At 31.6% G+C, this 23369-nt stretch overlaps 1 protein-coding gene across 5 annotated transcripts in view; it reads left to right on the top strand.

Annotated features, from left to right (window-relative positions):
- COL11A1 (collagen type XI alpha 1 chain) overlaps positions 1-23369 on the top strand; it is a 223552-nt gene that overhangs the window by 60019 nt on the left and 140164 nt on the right. Inside the window, exons 5-11 of one of the 5 annotated variants that reach the window (XM_063624367.1) lie at positions 11294-11422; positions 16349-16465; positions 16729-16875; positions 17068-17160; positions 19679-19933; positions 20923-20985; positions 22438-22479. In XM_063624367.1, the coding sequence (XP_063480437.1) occupies positions 11294-11422; positions 16349-16465; positions 16729-16875; positions 17068-17160; positions 19679-19933; positions 20923-20985; positions 22438-22479 (846 nt within the window). Of the gene's footprint in view, positions 1-11293; positions 11423-16348; positions 16466-16728; positions 16882-17067; positions 17161-19678; positions 19934-20922; positions 20986-22437; positions 22480-23369 lie in introns of all 5 variants that reach the window. The other 4 variants (XM_063624368.1, XM_063624369.1, XM_063624370.1 and 1 more) reach the window with 4 other exon arrangements.

Here is a 23369-nt window from a genome sequence, read left to right as displayed (position 1 = left end):
TGAAGAAATATGTGTCTCATATCTTATGTATTTGTGTACAATAATCTCAATAACCAGTCTATAAGTATTTGAGAGGAGATTTCTTTTCCTCCTATTCATAGTGTCGGCATGATGCTTTGTCTCCATAAATATTTGTTGAATTAATGGATAGATGAATGACTGGTAAACAGTCAAAGACAAATATTCTCAAAGTAATCTGGCTGTTAAAATCCTTGTGCAACTTCGAATTAAAAGTTATAGGAGAACTATAAGTACTATTTTATTTATAATATATCTTAGCCTATTAATTTGTTATAACACATACAAAAGAAAACATTTTGTTTGGGGAAAAAAATACAGCTTTTCCTAAAATAACAAATCTATATTGTTATACAACAATGTTATATAACAGATTGTTTTTGCCTTCAGCCAAAATACAGTTTTTCTAAAATATACCCATTTCAGTAGGGAATTCTAGCTTTCAATTTTGACCAAGCCATCCATCATTTCCTGTCAACAGATATTGCATGTTCAAGGTACAAACTGACTATATTTTGTAGAGCAAATAGGTTTTCACATTTGATACAAAAAATAATTTTTGTTTTCAGAATTTAAAAAAATAAAGGTGTGCTGATTATATTATATATATGCATACTTTAAAAGTCCTCTCAGAATTATATACTTTATAAAGTAGCTTATTTAGATTTAAAGAGACTTCAATTCTCTAAAGAATGAATGTATCATTCATTGTTATAGAGGATTGCAACAGAGCAAAAATAAGGGACTATTTTTAAAAGACCTGTTATTTCTGGGATAGTACCATTTTATATAAAATTAAAATAATAAATGTATAGAAATGCAATTACCAATTATTTATTTTTATTCTCTGACAGGTATTTTCTCTGAGAGACTTAGAACAGGCACCAAAAAAAAAGCATGATGCTAAAAATTGATATGTGAAAAACTGATACCTAAATATCAGGTATTGTGTTGGAGGAATAAATGTATCAGTTCAACTGTTAACTCTTTATGAAATAGTGAAAATAGTCTATCATTTCTTTCATATTCCAAAAATAACAATTACTGTAAAAATAAGTCTAAAACTTACTGCCAAGTTAAATACTATGAAATAAAATGTAAATGTCGAATTCTAATGCTAACTTTGTGAAACAGGCAGTGAAAGTAATACCTAATGCAAAGGCCATATTTGACCTTTACAATTATATTAATTATATAAACTTGTCCTTTGAGTCTAAGTGTTAAAATACAAGTTAATCATTATGTGTTAATTCAAAATAAGAATATAAAAATTAAAAAGCAAATTAAAAATAAATACTGATTAATAATTTATCACTAATAATTAGCATTCAAATTGAGATGTGCTGTAAATGTAAAATATACATAATCTTTCAAAAATGTAGTAGGAATAATAATAGCTTTCATGTTAATACAAATTGAAATTATATGTTTTGAATATATTATGTAAAAATATATTATAAAAGTTAAAGAAAAATAAAAATATTACATACTTGTTTCCTTACATATGAATAACTTTTCTCAAGTTGATTTTTTAAAAAGAGGTCTCAAAATGATTTTCATTTTGTTTTAAAATCCTCTTTAGTATTTTAAATGTTAACTTCAATCATATTATTTTGGATAACAAATGTTTTTAAAAAGTATCAGATGAATTTATTTTGGGAGGGGGATCAAATTGTGGTAACATTTTAAATGTTAATTATTTAAAGAAACATTGATATGAAGAATCCTTTAGTAATCTGAGAATCATCTCTAAGTATTTTTTAGAATTGTAATTTAAATTTTTACATAAGAGTTTCCTTAAATCAACAAGGAACTAAACATGTTTAGTCTTGATTCACATTAACATAAACTGATGAAATGAAACAAAGAATACAAAAAGGTATATAATCTGAGATTATCAGAACATATACTTTAATATATATTTTGAGATTAATCTCAGAATATATACTTTTTGAACTATATATTTGAACTCTATATATAATATATATAATTGGAATATATATAAATGTATACACACATAGTTCAAATATTAGGGGTATGTTTTTCTAGCATTTTTTGTTTTCTGTTGTTGACATGAAGTAGGATTACAATATAACTTTATTAAGATGGAATTAATGATACAAACAAAATTGTTTTAAACTTTTACTAGCACAATAAAATGTATTTTAAAAATATGACTATTTTATGGATATTTCTTAAAAATTTGTTCTCTTTAAATTCTTTATTTGTACTTGGAATGATGCTTTTTTACATTTCTTATTTTCTATTATCTCCAGTGGGCTGAGGGGTGTCTGTGATGATGATACTGTCAGGTGTATAACTTCTGATTACCCTGTGTTCTAGCTACTTGCCAAATTAAATCAGCCAATATTTCAACAGCATCTACTTAATATCAGACCCTGGATATAGTCAGTCATTACTTTTGTTATAAATAAACAAATATCCATTTTGTATTTTTTTCAATTGAAATGACCTTTGCTCTATTGTCAAGACAGAACTTGAGACGAGTAAAAAAAAAAACCAAAAAACCTAGTACTAACTGATTTATATTAGTTTTCTAGGGCTGCCATAATAAATTGCCACAGCCTCAGTGACTTAAATAACAGAAACTTATTTCTCCAAAGTTCTGGAGCCTACAAGTCCAAGATCCAGGTGTTGACAGAGTCGTTTTCTTCCATCCGAGGGTTCTTGCCTTGGCTTGGAAATGGTTGTCTTCTCCCTGTGTCTTCACATGGTCTCTCCTCTGTGTGTGTGTCTTACTCCTTTCTTAAAGGAGACCAGTCAGATTGAATCAGGACCATCCTAGTGTCTTCATTTAACCTTAATTACCTTCTTAAAGACCCTGTCTCCAAATACAGTCACAACGTGAGGTATTGGGAATTAGGATTTCAACATACAAATTCGAGGGGACACAATTTAACACTTAGCACTCAGTCTGGGCAAGCTCATCCTGTTCTTGATAACCAATGAAAAAAATAGGTATACGATTGCTACAGAAGGAAGTATGGACTGTCATATCAAAGGGAAATTTTCTGCCAATTCTTACTGATTCTTGAAACTTGGTTTGGTTTCAATGATGCAATCTGATAGTCTGCAGGTATAGGAGAGATACAGTTCAAAAATAAACAGAAGTTACTTTCTTAAATGATAAACTGAACTTACTCCAGAAATGACCATTCGTTATTATTCTACTTCTTAGACTTAAGAGATTGACCCTCCAATTTTTTCCTTTTATTGTAGTTCTATTTGAGTAAATGGCTTTGCCATCCTACCATTGCTTACTTGAGAAACTGCAGACTTGCTCTACGTTCCTCTGTAACGCTTTGCTCCATCTTTCCTTATCATTCTCATCTCACTCCATTATCAGCACCCAGTCAGTTTCCAAATCTGACAGATATCTTTTTTACTAATATATGTACTGTCTGTTCCATCTACTCCATTCCTAGTATGGCTGACTTGGCTTCAATTCTCAACACTTTTATTGAAATTGACTCCTAATTGATTTCTCTGACTCCAAACTGGCTGCTTCCAAATTATCCTCCCTTTTGCTGTCAAAGTGATTTTTTTAAAATACAACATTGATCAATCTATTTCATCGATCAGAGTCCTCAAATGACACCCAAATGACATCTTTTGAGTTTCAGTTCACATGCAAGCCTTTTCTTAAATTGGTTCCTAACTTAAAAAAAAAAATCTACTCTTTACCCTCACTCTTTATCATCACCATATAAGTTCTTCCCTCTAACTGTGTTGCATTATATATACTTCTCTCTCTCTCTCACTCTCTCTCTTTTTGGAGAAAGAGTCTGGCTCTGTCATGCAGGCTGAGTGCAGTGGCAGTGGCATGATCTTGGCTCACTGTAACCTCCACCTCCAGGGTTCAAGCGATTTTCCTGACCCAGCCTCCCAAGTAGCTAGGATTACAGGCATGTACCACCATGCCCAGCTAACTTTTGTATTTTTTTGGTGGAGAAAGGGTTTCAACATGTTGGTCAGGCTGGCTTTGAAGTCCTGACCTCAGGTAATCCACCCCCCTCGGCCTCCCAAAGTGCTAGTATTGCTGGTGTGAGCCACTGCACCTGACCTACGTCTCTGAATTCGTCAGTTTCATCCCTCAAAAGTTTGTTTAAGATGCTTTTTATGTTTAATGCTATTTTACCTCCATCCCCTTCATTAGGCTAACTCCCATTTGCTTGTAACAAATCATCAAGATTTTTCCAAGAACTGTTTCATAAAAATGTTCATTCTCATTGAGATACCTATATGTTGCAAGTTAATGGAGACAAGAATGAACTATAGGAAATTTGGAATCTGGATGATTTTATGGAACAAAATTATAGCTGTGTGATTTACTCTAGCATTTAGGGAGATGAAATATCAATCTTAGATATTTCTGTAATGTAATAAGGTATATAGTCAATCGTTATACTGTTATTTTCCAGATCTTACAAAAAATTGCTCTCTTAGAATAAAAAACTTTAAATGTTAATATTAAAAGTTTAGATCTTGCAAGATTCAGAGTAGAATTGAAAGCCTTGTGGAATTGTGCAGTCACCAGTTGTTAGATTAAAATTTAAGAGAGAAGATCATTTTTCAGTTATAATTGAGCACTGATTCAACATCTGCATTAACTATTTTAGTTATATCTAAATTTCTTCTGCCTTTTTTGTGATCGTATTAAGTTCCAAACACATAATCCATCTATAAGTCACATTATTCAATCAGATGGAATTGAACAAGACAGTATCAGAGGCTGGTTTTTCATTGCTCATTCTCTAGAGGCATCTGCTTTGCTGGGTGCTCAGGCTGAGAACTAACATAAACCAATCACTGGTTGGCTTCACATAAGACAAGGAGTTAAATCTGAAAATTCAGTTCCTTAACACTGATACATTGACATGTGACCTTAAGACATTAGACCAATATTATTTACCATACTTTTCCAATAAATGTGATTCTTTACACACACACACAAAAAAAAAATCTAAATGTATTTTTACTTGTGTATTTCATAGACCATTATGTAATTACATTCATAGCACAGAAAATTGAAACAGCTATGCCTTATATAGACTTTATATATATATATATATATAAAATTATATATATGCAAACCAAAGTAAAAAAAATGAACAAAAAGTTAGCATATATGTATTATTTGTTTGGTTTTAAAAGTATGCTATTACTTATATAATTTGGTTTTGATTAAAAAAAGTGAGATTCTTTTGCAATGCATGTGACATTCACAAGAACATCATCTGTGTAGACAGTTTCTATTTAATTTTCTTACATTTTATTTGCTTTCACTCTATACCCATACTGTCTATAGGCAAACACTCTAGTATAAACCCAATTGATACAGCTGGAAATCACAAAGTAGTTGCATCAACTGTACCTTAATCTTGGTTTTGTGGACCATTAAAGGAGAAGGATGCCTTGTATGCTAAAGATGCCAGTTTTACTCAATAACTTTACCTTTTTTAGCTGTGAAAATTTTTATGGCACTATTGAATCTAAATATTTATAGTTCATTCAATCTGTGACAATGCGCTTGTTTACATAGTGTCTTAAAACATGTCATATGATTAACATAAAACACTGTAAAATGCCTTCTGGGAAAAATAGTATTGTAAGTTTTTTATTGAATTTTTCCAGTTTCTTTCTAGTATATTTTATGACTATTAAACACCTGAAATAAGAATTTATAGTGGAAAAGTTGGCAGGATTCCATTTATGAAGTTAGGACTGTAAATAGAATAGTAATTACTTAAGAAACCAGCATTATTTAAAAATACATATTATTTAAAAGTACTATATACATATATATGATGCATATATATTATATGCATCATATATATGTATATGATAGCAACTTTTTTGTTTTTCAGCAATAGATTCACTTGATTCATTATAATTTGTATATAATTAAATATGGAATTCTAGAAGTTCTATCCCTGGAAAGGAACTTAGCTATTATCTCTCAGTGCATTCATTTTACAAATGATAAATTAAGTGATGCACAATCCCAAGTAGTTAATGGCAAAGCTGGGAGAAAATTTAGAAAGCAGAGTTTCTAATCGAAACCCTCAGTGATTCCATTACTCAGTCATATAGTCATGTACTCAATAGTGCCTCCTTATTTGTTTTAAATATTAATAATTTTGTATTCAAATTTCTCTTTGTTATTTTTCATTTATAACAATTCAGGTATGGTTACTCAGTGTTCTGAATTGTTCAGTCGGAATTTGAGAAATACTATCAGTATATTTTAAGAACTTGTATTTATTTGCTGTGTGTCTATTTAAAATTAGTAGACATTAGACAATATTAGAGATGCTCCTACTTAAAAATAATTTACAAAAAAACTCAGAAACTAATTTTATTGATCAGTTATTTATATTGTCTCATGACATGTAAAAATAAATATTTTCAAGTTTAGAAGTACTAATAATACTTATGATAATTTTAAATATGGTTGTCTAGATGAATATTTTCTACTTTTGCTTTATGTTATGCTTCATCGTAAATTAAAGAAGATGTTTCCTTATTTGGGTGTTACTAGGACATACTAGCATATTACACGTATTTTTAAAGCACTATTTGAGGGAGTGAATGAATTAAAAATGATTAAATGAAATGAGTAAAAAACTTGCATAAATATAGCACAATCTGAGATATCAGTGGAGATATTTCTGAAGTCAACAAAATTTATCATGAAGATGAATAAACATAATATTTCATTTATGTCGGCACAATTTTTATTGCTGGATGTGTGTTTTTGAGTCATTTTTGTGATGTAATGTTGCTCGTTTTTGTGGTGATAATGAGACATTCTAGATGAAGATTAACAGGTAGTTGGCAATAAGAATTTAAATGTCAAAATATGGATCAAAAGGGGATCAGGTTAAAACACTAAAAAGAAGATTTAAAATGAGATGCCCATAAGGAGCCTTGAAAGGCTCAAACATTAATCTGATCATCTAGGACACCTGTGTGACTGTCCAGGAAAGACCTGAGGAGAAGGCCTTGCTATTTCAAATATGGTTGACTTTGAGGATCTACCTAGCAAAAAGTGAGAGCTAAGACAGTGTTGTAAACTGTAGGAATGTTGCAAGTGTTTGCCAAGGCACACAGAAAGGCTCTTGGGATACTAATTGGTTCCATTCAATTCCAAGATTTAAAGAAATCTCAGTCTAATCATTTACTGATCATTAACCTAACCAAACGGAGACCTCGTTGGCCACAGGCAGCAAAGACTACTTACTTACAAAATTACTTCAAGGAAATCACTAAATGAACAAGCACCAACAACTACAAAGAAAAATAACAGTAGGCCTGGCGGAAGGGGAGGATAGTATCTGATTTCAGGGTTGTTATTTAATATGTTCAACTTTCAACAAAAAAAACTTTCAACATCATGAGACAGCAAAAAAAAAAAAAAAGAAAAAAAGAAAATTATGTGCCATACAAAGTAAAAAGCAAAGCAAAACAGTTAAGAGGATCTGCCTTGAAGAAGCACAGACATTGGACTTCCCCAACAAAGACATTAAATGAACAATTATGGATATGTTAAAAAAAACTAGAAAAAATGACTAAATAACTAACAGCAAGTATGATAATGTTGTCTTACCAAATAGAAAGTAGCAATAAAGATCTATACTATTACAAATACTAAATAGTAGTACTGTAATTGAAAAGTATAACATACAATGAAAAATTGACTAGAGAAGTTCAACAAAGAATTTGAGCTGACAAAATAAAGAATCAGTGTACTTGAAGATAAATCAGTTGATATTATCTACAATGAGAATAAGGGGAAAAAAAACACATTAAAGAAAGTTGACAGAGCCTCAGTGCGGGACATTACCGAACATTCCAAAATAGACATAATAGGAGTCCCAGAAAGAGTAAGGGCAGAAAACATATTTAACAAAGTAATGACTGAACACTTCTCAAAGTTGATGAAACACCTTAATCTACACAGTCAAGCCTCTCAACAACTTAATCTGATAAACTTGTAAAATCTACATCCAGATACATCATAATCAAACATCAAAAAGTAAAGACTGTGAGAGAATCTTCAAAACTTCAAGAGTGAAGTGACTGATAACATATAAAGGATTCTCGTTTAGATTAATAGCTGATTCCCTATCATATACTGTGGAGGGCATGAAGTAGTAGGGTAACATATTCATAGTTCTGGGGGGAAGGGGGAAAGACTTCATCTAAAAATTTTATAGCCAGCAAAACTGACTTTCAAAGGCAAAGGAAACAGCCAGGTGCAGTGGCATGCTCTTATAGGCCCAGCTAATTAGGAGGCTGAAGTTGGAAGATAGCTGGAGTCCAGGATTTCAATACCAGCCTTGATCAACATAATAAGACACCATCTCTTAAAACAAAGAAAAATTAAGACATTCCCATATTTAAAAGAATATTCACTAATAAAGTTCCCTTTCAAGAAATATAAAGAATCTCTTAGATTGAAATGGAAGATTACTGGACAATAACTCAAGTAAAGAACACTGGTACAGTTATCTGGGAGAGGTATATATAAAAGATTGTTCTTCTTGTTTATAATACTTCTCTTTTTAGATTAAAAACAAAATTGCATAAAACAACAATTATAAAACTGTATTGATAGGCTCATAGTATATAAAGATGTAATTTATACAATAATAATAGCTACAAGGTGGGAGGAGGGATTAGAGCTATATAAGATCACATTTTTGTGTAAGATTGACATGAAGTTAGTATTAATTTGAAAAAGGTTGTCATAAAGTAATTATAATTCTAAGAGTAACCACTAACAAAACTTAAAAGGCTATAGTAAAAACATAAGAGAAGAAAAATTTTAAAATAGTAAATATCTATTCAACTCAAAAAAAGGCAGTAATGGAAGAATAACATAATACTAATACAAAAGCAGAAAATGTAGAAAGCAAATAGCAAAATAGTAAATGAAAATAACTCAAATTTCCAGAAACTGATAAATAGATAAACTGCGGCATGTCCATAAAAGGGAATATTACTTGAAAAGAGGAATGAAGTACTAATACATGGTACAACGTGGAACAATTTTGAAGACATTATGATAAATGAAAGAAGCCAATTGAAAAAGGCCACATGTATGGTTGAATTTATGTGAAATGCCCAATTTTTACCAGGGGCTGGGAAAAGGGAAGGATAGAGAGTGACTGCCACTGGTTGCAGGGTAACTTTTAGGTGTCATGAAATTTTTCTGCAATTAGTAGTGATGGTTGGACAACGCTGTGACTGTACGAAGCCCAGTGTATTGTAAATTTTAAAACAATGGATTTTATAAGTGAATTAATTAAATCAATTATAACTGATTTTATATGTGAATAGTATTAACAGCTCAATTAATGTTATTTTTAAAAAAGAGAAATGTAAGCATAGAAATATAAATTTTTGAACCTTAACAATAAATCCTAATTCTAAGGGTGAGAATGAACATAGTTTTAGACAGAAGAAAGAATGATACAAATAAAAATAAGTGCCAACCACACCACAGGTAGTAACCACAGTACTTAATAAGAAATTGCCTGCTAGGATTAAATATCTTAATTCTGATTAAATAACTTATACTCAATTCTAATTAAATAACTAATTAACTTATTCCTTTCTTGGCACTTCTCACACTATTTGGTTATATATTTTCAAGTTATTAATTTTATTCCACCTTATGCTATAGTTTAAGTATTCTTAACCTTTTCTCTTTTTTTTTTTTTTTTTTTTTGAGATGGAGTCTCGCTCTGTCACCCAGGTTGGAGTGCAGTGGCGCGATCTCGGCTCACTGCAAGCTCCGCCTCCCGGGTTCACGCCATTCTCCTGCCTCAGCCTCTCCGAGTAGCTGGGACTACAGGCGCCCGCCACCACGCCCGGCTAATTTTTTTGTATTTTTAGTAGAGACGGAGTTTCACCGTGGTCTCGATCTCCTGACCTCGTGATCCGCCCGCCTCGGCCTCCCAAAGTGCTGGGATTACAAGCGTGAGCCACCGCGCCCGGCCAAGTATTCTTAACCACTAGTTTGCACTCTCCAAAGAGCAAAGATTATATCAAATATGTTTCTACACCCACATGTTCAATATTTTGTGTATAATACTTTCTCAATAAATATTTGTTAATAAATGAATATTGTGGTATAAATGTAGAATTATTTCCACATTCTTTAATTTTTAAAGATTTTTGTAATTTAATTTGCATATTTTTATCAAGTTCTAAATAATCCCTGTTGATAAGATGCAGAGAAAGCTAGAATGACTTTTAAATTATTAAATATGGAGTCAGGAGTTTTATGAATCAGATTTACGTGCTCAAACTTACAGGGACTTGAATGCTCAAGTTAAATGGCTATCAGCCCAGATATTACTCTAGGCCTGAGTGTAATTCTGAATTAATATGGTCATGACACACAGATTTATATTAAATTAGTTTCATGATGAAATAAGGTCCAGGTGGAAGTAGTCACATTACGTCAAGAGCAGAGTATTTGGATTTTTCTCTTGTTTGCACAGTTTCCAAAAGCTCTTGAAATTAAAACTCTTTAGGTAATTCTATTATTAAATATTACTAATGTTTTGATTTTATTGAAATCATGCAGACTTATTGATAGGTGATGTTTAATGTATCCTTAAGAACTCCTTTTTTTTCTTAATATAAATGCGTCAAACTCATGCTTTTCTTATTTTTAATTTGGATTTTTCTGGTGTCTTCATTTCTCATTCATCTTTGTTGGTAGGGATTTCTTTTGATACTAATTTTTCTAACAGAACATAATAGTTGGATCTATATGTTTACTCTAAAAATTTCATATAAATTTCCTAACAATAATTCCTTTTAAGCTTATTGAGCTTTTTACTTATTTAGTATTACAATTATGTTACTGTCTTTATATATGCGCAATTTTTAAAATGTGTTGACTTTCAAAATTAGCCTTTTGCTCACACTTTATTTGTTCTTTACCATGCAGTATAAACTACCAATGGAGTAAAATTGAGTTTTAAAAAACGAATGAATGTAGTATAGATTTCCTGAGCCAGAAGATAACATAGAATAACAGCCTAATATTTACAGCTGATTTGTAAAATAGGTGTTTCTCTTTCAATCCTATAAGACTCTTCTTAACATTGAAATATAAGTAGGTCATTTTTCTTCTTCAAATATTTAAATATAAACCACATCTCGCTCAGGTATATGTGTACTTTAATATGCTAACTGAATCTGTGTCTGTTTGTTTTTTTTTTTTTTTTTCCAGGGGGACATCCAGCAGTTTTTGATCACAGGTGACCCCAAGGCAGCATATGACTACTGTGAGCATTATAGTCCAGACTGTGACTCTTCAGCACCCAAGGCTGCTCAAGCTCAGGAACCTCAGATAGATGAGGTGAGGAGCACAAGACCAGAGAGGGTCTTCGTATTTCAGTGATATGGACATAGCAGTGCAGTTTTTGAACTTACACTTATTTATTCCATTTTAATTAAACTATGCTTTGTATTTTAATTGTGTTGTAATATTTCCAGGAAAAAGTGACTTGAATATATTTAGTACTTGTTTTCTTGCTGTTTAAGCATTTTATTACATAAATTTATTAGCAATAGTGGTGCTTCACTTGTATACTGTGTATATGCACATATTCCATTTTGGAGGGGGTGAGAAGAAGATAATATCTAATAGCGATACTTCGAGCATTAGCATTTAAATAATTAACAGCCTCAAGATAGAGTAACATATTTTCTGGCGTACATGCCATCTCCCTAGGCCTTTGGCAATGCATACAAATGAGAAAGTGACATTAGAACTACCCTAAAGTTTTCAGGCTGTGTTGAATAATTAGATGGTTTTTTTTTTTTTTTTTAATTTCTCATAGGAAAATTTAAAAGCGTGTGAAATGAAAGGAATTTAAGCCTCAGTTGGGAGCAAAACTATATTTTTGGATTTTTTTCCTTAAGACTTAGAGTTTTGCCGGGCGCGGTGGCTCACGCCCGTAGTCCCAGCTCCGCGCGCGAGAGGCTGAGGCAGGAGAATGGCGTGAACACCGGGGGGCGGAGCCTGCAGTGAGCCGAGATCGCGCCATTGCACTCCAGCCTGGGTGAAAGAGCGAGACTCCGTCTCCAAAAAAAAAAAAAAAAAAAGACTTAGAGTTTTAAAAAGGAAGTAGAAATTTGGAAATATCAAAACCGTTCTAAAAATGAATCAGGTAGTATTTTTCTTCCCTTTTAAATGTACTATTAGGTGCCACCATTTGAGTTTTACTGTTTATAACGGGTCAAAATCTTTTATCTTATTGTTAGCTCTGCATGTGAATTCAGGTTGGATTTTTCACTTTAAATGCTAGAAATGTTTTTGACACCACGTTACTTTTTAAGGTTTGATAGTGAATTCTGTTGCACTGATATTTTCCATGACTTAATGTTAGTTTTTGTTTAAAAAACAGGGTAAAACTTCAAGAACCCAACAGGAAGGCAAATATGAGAGTGTAAAGATAAATTATTGGGATATTTTATTTACCTGTTTCACAGTTCTCATGTACTTCATTCTTTTTATTTTCTCATGATTCACCAAATATGTTTTCTGTGAATTCTGAAGTGATAGATAAAATAATTATCAGGTTTAGTGCTTTTATATCTAAGAGGTTATGTGCTGACTTAATATTAAAATTTATAGCATTTACTGTACATTTTCAAGGCTGATGAGATCTGTTTTGCTCCTTTATAAAGAAAGATAAGGCATATTATTCTTTTTAGCAACAGATATGGCTCTGATTTTTGGAAGAAGGGAGGTTTGCATTCTTAATATATCACTTTGAGGTGTTTTGTTCCCATGTTGTTATGCTATTATGTCAGGTAAGCTGTTATTTTATCAAGGTAATTTGTATCCATCTTCTTAAGTTCATTTAAAAATGAACTTGCCATTTACTATTTTAGTTGTTGACATGTATATTTAACATTCTGTTGAGATGTCAAACTTGGTTTTACTAGAAGCATTTGATGAGAAAAACAGCACATTTTTACAGTAGAAACTGCATGACAATCGGTTGGGTAATGCAATAATATATAGCATTTTTACCTTTTTTTAGATTGAATAAGTCATAGTGAAAAAGTTTTTTCTTTAAGAAAGAATTAGCTTTCCCTTTTTTCTCTAACTCTAAATTATGTTGATCTTTCAATAATAAGATAAACATCTATACCAGCATCAAAAACTACTTAATTGAATTAGTAAGTAGTCCTTATATTAATTTTAAACTATATCCATTAATATGTCATTACATGATAAAAACGCATATTAATAATTCATCTTCAGAAGTTCTACCTATATAAATTAATAATGCAATGTTGGTTGCCAATGAATAAAGAACATAAAGTGCAATATTGAGCATCAGCCATACATGTACTTTATATTACTTAATTGTTCACTAATAAACTTCTGGCATTGCATGTTTATTATTCTAATTTGGATTAATAAATATGTCAATTTATTTTATACCGGTATGCTTTTTCCAGCTTGTAATTTTGTCTACTTAGTATCCTCTAAGTAACACTTCCTAATCTATTCTTAAGATTCACATTGTTATATGCTTGACATAACTTTACAACCATCACCATGGAGAAAGAGATTTATAATGTAGACAGATTTTAATTTAGTCATAATATCATCACATTTTAATTGTATTTGAACCTACACAGTGCCATTTAAATAGGTGACAAGCTAATATTAAAATTATGATGGAGTTGGGATTTTCTTATCAAGTGAAATTATTTATCTTCCTATCTTATAAAAAATTAGATGTTAAATCTATATGATTCCCTTTGATATTCTTTCTTAAAAAAGGATGAAAACAGAAAATGAAGGGACAATCTTTTATAAAGGAATTTACAAAACAATTAGCTTTCCAAAATGTATTATCTTTTCAATTAATATGCGTCATACATTCATTAGATGCACAGGTTTTTACTGATGTCACCAGTTTTCTTACAAATTAAGTAAGAACAGACATTATGACATTTCTGGAAGATCCTTTATCCTAACCTATTCTAATTTCTGTTAGAATACCGACAAAGTTGAAATTATTCCATTACTGCATGTCTTTTTGCATATATTTGTCTGATTGATTATAACTAGTTCTTTTTTCTCTACTTGTCTCAAGCCATCCTTAGAATTCCATAATGAGGAGAGAGAATTAGCTCCAAAAAGATGTTATGAGGCTTTACATAGCAATATATATATATTGTAATATATACTAAGCAATGTCCTGACTATATTCATGACCACCACACGGAGGAAGCTGTGCAGATAAAGGAGAACCAGCAGTGAATAAGCTCTAAAAGAAAGATGTGCCGGCTGGGCGCAGTGGCTCACGCCTGTAATCCCGACAATTTGGGAGACCGAGGCGGGCAGATCACCTGAGGTCAGGAGTTCAAGAGCAGCCTGGCCAACTTGGTGAAACCCTCTCTCTACTAAAAATGTTTTAAAAATTAGCCGGGCATGGTGTCAGGCGCCTGTAATCCTAGCTACTCGGGAGGCTGAGGCAGGAGAATGGTTTGAACCCGGGAGGCGGAGTTTGCAGTGAGCGGAGATCATGCCACTTGCACTCCAGCCTGGGCGACAGAGTGAGACTCCATCTCAAAAACAAAACAAAACAAAACAAAACACAAACAAACAAAAAACAGAAAGATGTGCTTTAGTGTCTAGGGCAGTTAACATGTTATTTCCTTCATTATTTCATAACCAGTCTGGTTAGTCAACATTTGGAGAGTTTAAATAAAGGACAGAATTATGAAAGTTAGAAGATAATTTGTCCTGTAAGAGAAAAACATGATATAAAATTGACTACTTTGGTACAGGTCTATATATATCCTTGAATAGCAGATTTCAATTAAAATGCATTTAAGTTGTCCAGGTTTAAAATTGGCCCTTTATGCATTTACTTATTGTTTTTGTAATTCATAACTCCTCTTAAGCTACTAGAACTTATTATTAGAAGGCACTGTGATCACGATTTTCTAAAACATTTGTGGTCAACAGTTCTTTTGCTGGAAGATTAAAAGGGAATGGCTAAAATGCAAAGAGAGATCCAGTTGAGACATAATTGGAATTGCATCAAATACACTACTTAAGGAATTATGTGTAGATTTCCCCTGGAAAATATATATTAAGTATACATATTATATGTATTATCATATATGTTTGCCCTAAGCAATTATATATAAATTGCCCCTGGCATGCATATATATATGTATATATATATTTTAGAGTTTTAACTTGTTGAGTTTACTGCTTTTTATGCTACGTATGACTTAGTGTATTTAGTTATTTTAATTAAAAACTGAATTTAACTTATGTTTAATAATATATATTCTTGATTGAAAATTAAAATTTTTATAAAGATATTGAGCTTTGGATTTGAGCACATTATTTTGCTCATTACTCAGTATGTACAATTGTCTTTTAACTCCCTCTATTAAGAAACATATCTCTCCTTAATTAAAATCTTTTAATGCAGAAGAAATTAGTATAAAATACTATTTCCAGTGTGAATTTATTATAAGTATTTTAAGATATCTAAGTGTTATGCCTTTTTCCAGTAGAGAAAAAGGCAGTAATTTTAAATATTAAAATTATGTATTAATTATAAGCATATCTAATTTTGAATCTTTTAATGTCTCACAAGGATTTTGTGCTCTTTTTGATCTTAGGAAAGTCTAAAGGAAATTAGGAATTTCTTAATACATTTTAGATTTTATTTTCCCATTGGTTACAATATTTCAAATACAGTATTTACGTATTTCATATTCTTTGTATTGCCTTTCTCTCCTCCCCTCTTTCCCATCTCTCAATAGATACGAAAATCCTTTCATACTTAGGAAGACTACTCTCCACATTTTTATTTTTAGACATGTAGCTTAACTTAAAATTCCCATTGAAATTACTGTAGAGCTTTTATAGAGAAACATTGAATAGCAATTTTTACAAATCAAAATTAATGACTATTTGACATCTATGTCCAAGTACATAATTGCTGTGTTTCAATTAACATTCCATAATTAAGAGTTTGAATTATTATTCCAAATTTTTTGTTTTCTCATGATACTAACCACTATCCTGCTCATAGGAAATGTGCTTTGTCACTCCTATGTTATACTCTGTATAAGACAGTATAATACTTCTATGTAATATAAAAATAACTCATCAATAACATTAATTTCTTATCTCTTAACATTTACACTATGTAAAAGTTAAGATGGTTCTCACTTTGTGAATAGTATTTTGCCACTAACACAATTGCCTGATATTTTTTCCTTTGCAATGTAGTATGCACCAGAGGATATAATCGAATATGACTATGAGTATGGGGAAGCAGAGTATAAAGAGGCTGAAAGTGTAACAGAGGGACCCACTGTAACTGAGGAGACAATAGCACAGACGGAGGTAAAAACAAAGCAGTGCCTGTGTATGTGGTGTCCTGCTGTTCGTCATCCTGTGGTTCCTTATGTTGACTATTCCTCAAACTTACCATAAGCCTTTCATTCATCTTATTTCTCTGAACCAATAACTGTGATTTTTATTTGACAGTAGCCATTTTGAAGAATGATGTCCACTTCACTTTTGCTTAGCCTTCCTTTCATCTATGCTCTATATTTCCCTCCTCGTTTATTTATGTTTTCCATTCCATCTTTCACCACATTTTACAGAAAAAGAAATCCAATTTCAAAAAGAAGACGAGGACAGTGGCTACTAACTCAAAGGAAAAATCCAAAAAGTTTACACCCCCAAAATCTGAAAAATTTTCATCCAAGAAGAAGAAAAGTTATCAAGCATCAGCAAAAGCCAAACTAGGGGTAAAGGTAGCAAAGAAAAAGCAATCAAGATCTATCCTAGATAAGCTGGAAGATCTCTGATCATGAGTCATAGTCTTAACCCAACTAGATAAATACTCACTTGGCTAATACTATAACCCAATTAAATCATGATTTCCATACATTTGAGATTACCTTACATGTTTACTAATTCTCTTCTGAATTTACCATTAGGCAAATATCGTTGATGATTTTCAAGAATACAACTATGGAACAATGGAAAGTTACCAGACAGAAGCTCCTAGGCGTGTTTCTGGGACAAATGAGGTAATATGTATAGACAGTATTAAATCACAGTCCCACTTTTTAAATATGTAATTTATTTTGATATACTTCACTCTGGAAGAATCTATAATTTCTCAAACATCTGATATTTTTATTCTTTTACTAAAGTAAGAGAAACAATAGCAATGGTTCACTATTACTAAAAGCAGTTCATCTGAAATCAATGCCAATTCAGGTTTTGCATGACTCTTTGCTTCATGCAGATGCTAAATTGATCAAACTGAATTTGTTGCTATTATTTTCTTAATTGCTCCTGGAATTGAGCAAGCTTTTCAACATGTTGTGACTAAGGGTATTCACAACATGTTTCTTCTGTGAGAAGAATCCTCTAAAGTGAAAATTGTATCATCAAAGGATACAATTAGAATTTTACTCCCTCTGATGAATAATCATGCATTTTATGACAGCAAGCATTTTGAGAAAATGTAGTCTTAGTGGACTTAAATAACTATTTACATTTTCAAACTTGTTAGGAATGTAATATTAATTCTTATTAAACTAATATATCTTAATCTTTCTATTATTTTCTATGAAAATATTTAAGTACATGTAGGTAAAAATTAATCTTCCTGAAATTCATATTTCACATGCATTCTGATCATGAAGAATACAACATACAATTCAGTTTAACTTTGTTAAATATCTGGTATACATTTTGGTATAGTTTTATCAGAAAATGAATATAAGAAATGTAATTTAGTTATAAGAAAATTTATGTAAAATGTCTCTCAATTAGGCAAATAGATTTATGTGAAAACACAAAATTGAGAATAATAAATGTTTAGGGTGAGAGTGGATTTTAACTTTCTTTTAGATGAAATTAATAATTTTCAAAAAAATGAGTATTTTGATTCAAGATGTTAATTTACCTAATCAAATTCATCTAGCATTTTAGTTCAGAGCTATGATTATAGCAATATTCTCAGAATAGATATTGTGCAGCCTCTGTAGACAGCATATACTCCTTATCTAAGGATCTAAAAACAATTATGGTTATTGGACATTAAATTTTAGTGAAAAATTACTCATCATTTATCTACATATTTTCATTCACAAGATTGTGTAATACTATTATCTAATATTACTCTATCATCTAGATTTACTATGGAATTGAAAATGAGTTACTTAAAAATGAAATTTATAAATTGGCAAGATAAGCCTAGGCAATACAACAAGATCCTGTCTTTACAAATAAATCAATCAATGAATTAGCTGGGCATGCTGGTGCATGTCTGTAGTCCCAGCTAAACAGGAGGCTGAGGCAGGAGGATCATGTTAGCCCAGGAGTCCCAGGCTGCAGTGAGGTATGATTGTACCACTCGACTCCAGCCTGGTTGACAGATTGAGACCCCATCTCAAAAAATAAAAAGTAACAAGGTGAGTTATTTAATTTGAGCCTCACCATGATCATAATAAAACCAAATTTTCACATGATAAGTCAGATTCAGGTTTATTCTACTAGTAAGGAATTATGAGAAAAAAAGGTATCAGTTTTTATCTATGTTTTTGAGGAAGTATTATTGACATAATTCTTACTTTTAAGTATTAATTAATATTTATTCCTTACTCTTGAGAATTGTACAGTGATATTTTATATTTCATTGTCTTAAATGTTGATAGCTATCATTTATTTTATTTGCTTTAAAGAACTCTTTGGTGTAATACTACTTCCCTACATATGAGATACTCTGCATAATCATTGTAATGATGCATCTCTATTTATACTGATATTGGTATATTATTATTTTATTTATGGAATGGGACTCAAACTTATATGGCTTATCCTTTTAGCAAATGTATTTCATAATGATGTTCTGTAAGATTTAAAAATTAGGCAAAGCTGCTGGGGTGTGGTGGCTCACGCCTGTAATCCCAACACTTTGGGAGACCAAGGCTGGTGGATCACCTCAGGTCGGAAGTTCGAGACCAGCCTGATCAACATTGAGAAAACCCATCTCTACCAAATATACAAAATTACCCGGGCATGGTGGTGCATGCCTGTAATCCTAGCTACTCGGGAGGCTGAGGCAGGAGAATCGCTTGAACCCAGGAGGTGGAGGTTGCCGTGAACCAAGATTGCGCCCTTGCGCAACAAGAGCGAAACTTCATCTCAAAAAAAAAAAAGAAAGAAAGAAAAAAAATTAAGCAAAGCTTTAACTCCATACCTTTTTTATGTTCAAATCTTAAACTGTGAAGTAAATATGAAATTGACTAACATGTTTTTTCCAATGGAACAAGCAAATACACATGTTAATTCCATGTGCATATTTGCAGTTTATTGGAGAAAGTGGTTTGAAAGCAATATCTCTTTGTACATAGCAATGTACAAATATATTTCTTTCAATGATACAGAAGGACTACTTTCCAGGTGTTTAGAGTTGCTTGAGTAGTAACAAAATCGCATCCCATCACACACCATCAAACTGTAATTTAAATGCTTACCTTGCTTTACTAACAATAAACTTCATGTTCCTCAATTCCTTGCAATTTAAATTAATAGCCAAATCCAGTTGAAGAAATATTTACTGAAGAATATCTAACGGGAGAGGATTATGATTCCCAGAGGAAAAATTCTGAGGATACACTATATGAAAACAAAGAAATAGACGGCAGGGACTCTGATCTTCTGGTAGATGGAGATTTAGGCGAATATGATTTTTATGAATATAAAGAATATGAAGATAAACCAACAAACCCCCCTAATGAAGAATTTGGTCCAGGTGTACCAGCAGAAACTGATATTACAGAAACAAGTGTAAGTTGATACTATGCTCTGTGTCATTGTATGTCTTATTTATGGGATATTTTTATGTCCATGTCCATCTTAATGTCTTTTCAGGTTTAAAATGCAGGTTGAATTTTTATGTAAATTATGAATGCCTATTACCACTAGGACACCTTGTTAGATTCTTTCACATGGGAATCTTCAGCAGTTATATCTTTGGCCATACTTTTGGAGTCATTATTTGAAAGTAAAATCTTGAATAGAATTGCATCAGAAATTTTGTCATTGATAAGATTAAAACATAGCTGTTTTTATTCCAAGTAGCAAGTCTGATTTTTTATTTCTGATTTTTAGACTATTTATTAAATTCAATTTGATGACATTTCTTAATGCCTGGGAATAATAACTGACATCTATAGATGTCTTTATAAAACTTGCTTATGAGAGGCAATCGTTCAACCTCATTTTAAGATTTAGTATTAATGCTTCTTATGCCTCTTTTAATTTTTGCCCTATTTAAGCCTTCGATAGGTCTTCATATTTAAAAATATATTTTAATAGGTTGTTTTAAATGTGTTTCGTTTACTAAATTATCTTTTTAAAAACGAATGGCCAGCCGGGTGCATTGGTTCACGACTGTAATCCTAGCACTTTGGGAGGCAGAGGCGGGTGGATTACCTGAGCTCAGGAGTTCTAAACCAGCTTGGGCAACACGGTGAAAACCCATCTCTACTAAAAATACAAAAAAAAAAAAAAAAAAAAAATTAGCTAGGCGTGGTGGCAGGCGCCTGTAGTCCCAGCTACTCCGGAGGCTGAGGCAGGAGAATGGCGTGAACCCGGCAGGCGGAGCTTGCAGTGAGCGGAGATGGCGCCACTGCACTCTAGCCTGGGCAGCAGAGGGAGACTCCGTCTCCAAAAAAGAAAGAAAGAAAAAAAAAAAAAAAGAAGAAGAAGAAAAGAAAGAAAGAAAGAAATGGTCTTACAGACATTTAGCCTGTTTTGAATATTTCGTTCAACAGATAAATGGCCATGGTGCATATGGAGAGAAAGGGCAGAAAGGAGAACCAGCAGTTGTTGAGCCTGTAAGTAGTGGTGTGAATGCACTTTAAAGGTTGGTAAAATTTCTTATGAGCCACCATTACGTTAAATTATTATGTATGTTCGTGTTTTACCAATGATAATATTGATGTCCAGATGTTTGCAATTCACCACAAATAAGTAAGTTAATAAGGTTTTGTCTAGAAAGGAGAATTTCAATAAAACAAAACATTATAGAGCTGCAGAAATTCAGAATTTGAAAAGTAGCTGAAATTTGTCTTGTCTAATTCTTTCATTTTAAAACGAAAGATCCAGAGATCTAAAGGACTTAAGTAATTTTCCTGAGGTATCAAATGTTTGATCAATGAGATATAATAGGACTTTTAGCTTTCCTACTTTCCAATCCAATGATATTTTTCTCTAATCTCTATGACTCCACATTATTTGAAATATATTATATAACATTCATATTTGTTACATATCCAAATTGTGTCATATGATAATATATTTTTTACTTCCTTTTCATCTACAGAAGAATATCTAATTCACTCCAAATTAATCCTTTAAAATTTATATCAATATTATTACTAATAATACTGCTAAGAAATAGATTCTTACTTGGAAGCAGTTTTACCATTGTTTCCTGCTAATAAAAAATTCAGAAAAACTAATGTATTAGAACTGAAGGTAGAACAACACGAAAATCATTTCAGAAATTGTAGGGGCATAAAAATTTCAAAAAAAAAACAGAGAAAGAAAAATGATAAAGAATAAAAAGAAACAATTTTAAGGACCTTGTTGGCCACCTACTCATTACTCCAAAATCATTCAATATGCTCACAAAAAATGTTGAAAATATTTTTTTCAGAATGAATCAGTCCTTATTATAGAAAATTTTAGCCCCCTTTTTAAATGACATTATAGTTTTTCAGCAGTCCAAAGATGGAGTGGAATCATAAATGTTTTAGAACTGAGTTCTTATTCTGAATAGCTCTTTAGATTCATTTGCTTATAAAGAGCTTATATCATATTTATTCATTTTCCTTTTGCCTGGATTTTTCTGTAATTTCCCTGAATTAAACTGCTTATTTTCCATTCTTTCATTTACACAGCAAATATTTACTAAGTTTCTGTTTTTTGCCAGGTATTATTCTGTGGGCTACAAACAAACAAATGAAAAACAAAAAACCTTGGTAGATTGTTTTGTCTGTACTCTTCTTGGGAGGACTTAGCATATTCTCCTTTGTAATATTATTCATCTAAATATTCATTTCCACTCCACTTAATTCACACATTCTCTGAGGGCACAGTCTATATCTTCTATCATTTTGAATTTCCTTCCTTCCCTGTGCAAAAACGTTTGTAATTAATTTAAGTGGTATGAATAGATAATTCACTATTTAATATGCAATGATATAGTGTTCTCTTATATTCATGTAATTAAGAGGTTGGGGGTTATATTTCCCTGGTAGAGATGTTCTCTTTTCTTATTATAGGGTATGCTTGTCGAAGGACCACCAGGACCAGCAGGACCTGCAGTATGTAAATGTTTTAAGATTATTTTTGTCTATTTAAAGTAATCATATATAAGATTTCTATTAATTACTGAATGAGAACATTTTAGACTAATTAGAATATTGAATTATAGTGAAAAACATTTGTTCAGAGGAGCTGGTGCCTTTGAACTGCCTTCTGATTTGTCTATCCAAGTGATACTTTTTAAATTTTATTTTAAATATTTTTGTGGCTTAGATATCTCTGCATCTTCTAAACTCATTTTCGTCTTTCTACTGAAATATATGAAAGTAAAGAAAAGTCATCCTTATTTTCATTGCAGAGGTATAATTATATCTCAACAAACGGAATCGCAACTTCTAGGTAGACTGTAGCTGCCCTATCTATACCTCTGTGTGCAGTAATTATCAGATTCCATTGCGGTATCCTGATAAGGCTGATGTTACTCAGTGTGTTTATTCTCAGGCGATTGCACTGATAAGACCTTGTAATAAATCCTCTGTCTTTTGTGGAATTAATTAAACTCTTGTCATCTAAAATAATATATGATACTGATGCATTTAAATATGTTTACCTATAAAAGGAAACATAATTGCCTCTAACCTAAATGATTTCTACATGTTCAACTTGGCTATCAGATTTTTGAGATCTAATTTTGTGAGTGTTCCATTTCTTCAGTTAGAACTGGGACCAAATATGACCTTAGAGACTTTACATTGGCATATTCTTCTTTCCTATTTTTCCTTGAAATGTTTGCCTCCACCCTGAGAGCAGCTGAACTAGCTACAAATTGGTGTCTATATGTTGTCTTTTCACAGGAAGATAAATAGGGCAACTGTTTAGAAGTCTAGTGTATATTTATAAAATATAAATGAACTCTTCGATAGGACTAGGGTGAATTGATCTGAATATT

The sequence above is a fragment of the Symphalangus syndactylus genome, chromosome 12 (assembly GCF_028878055.3).
Source record: "Symphalangus syndactylus isolate Jambi chromosome 12, NHGRI_mSymSyn1-v2.1_pri, whole genome shotgun sequence".
NCBI classification, from domain to species: Eukaryota; Metazoa; Chordata; class Mammalia; order Primates; family Hylobatidae; genus Symphalangus; species Symphalangus syndactylus.
This window is presented reverse-complemented; position numbering and strand designations above follow the sequence as displayed.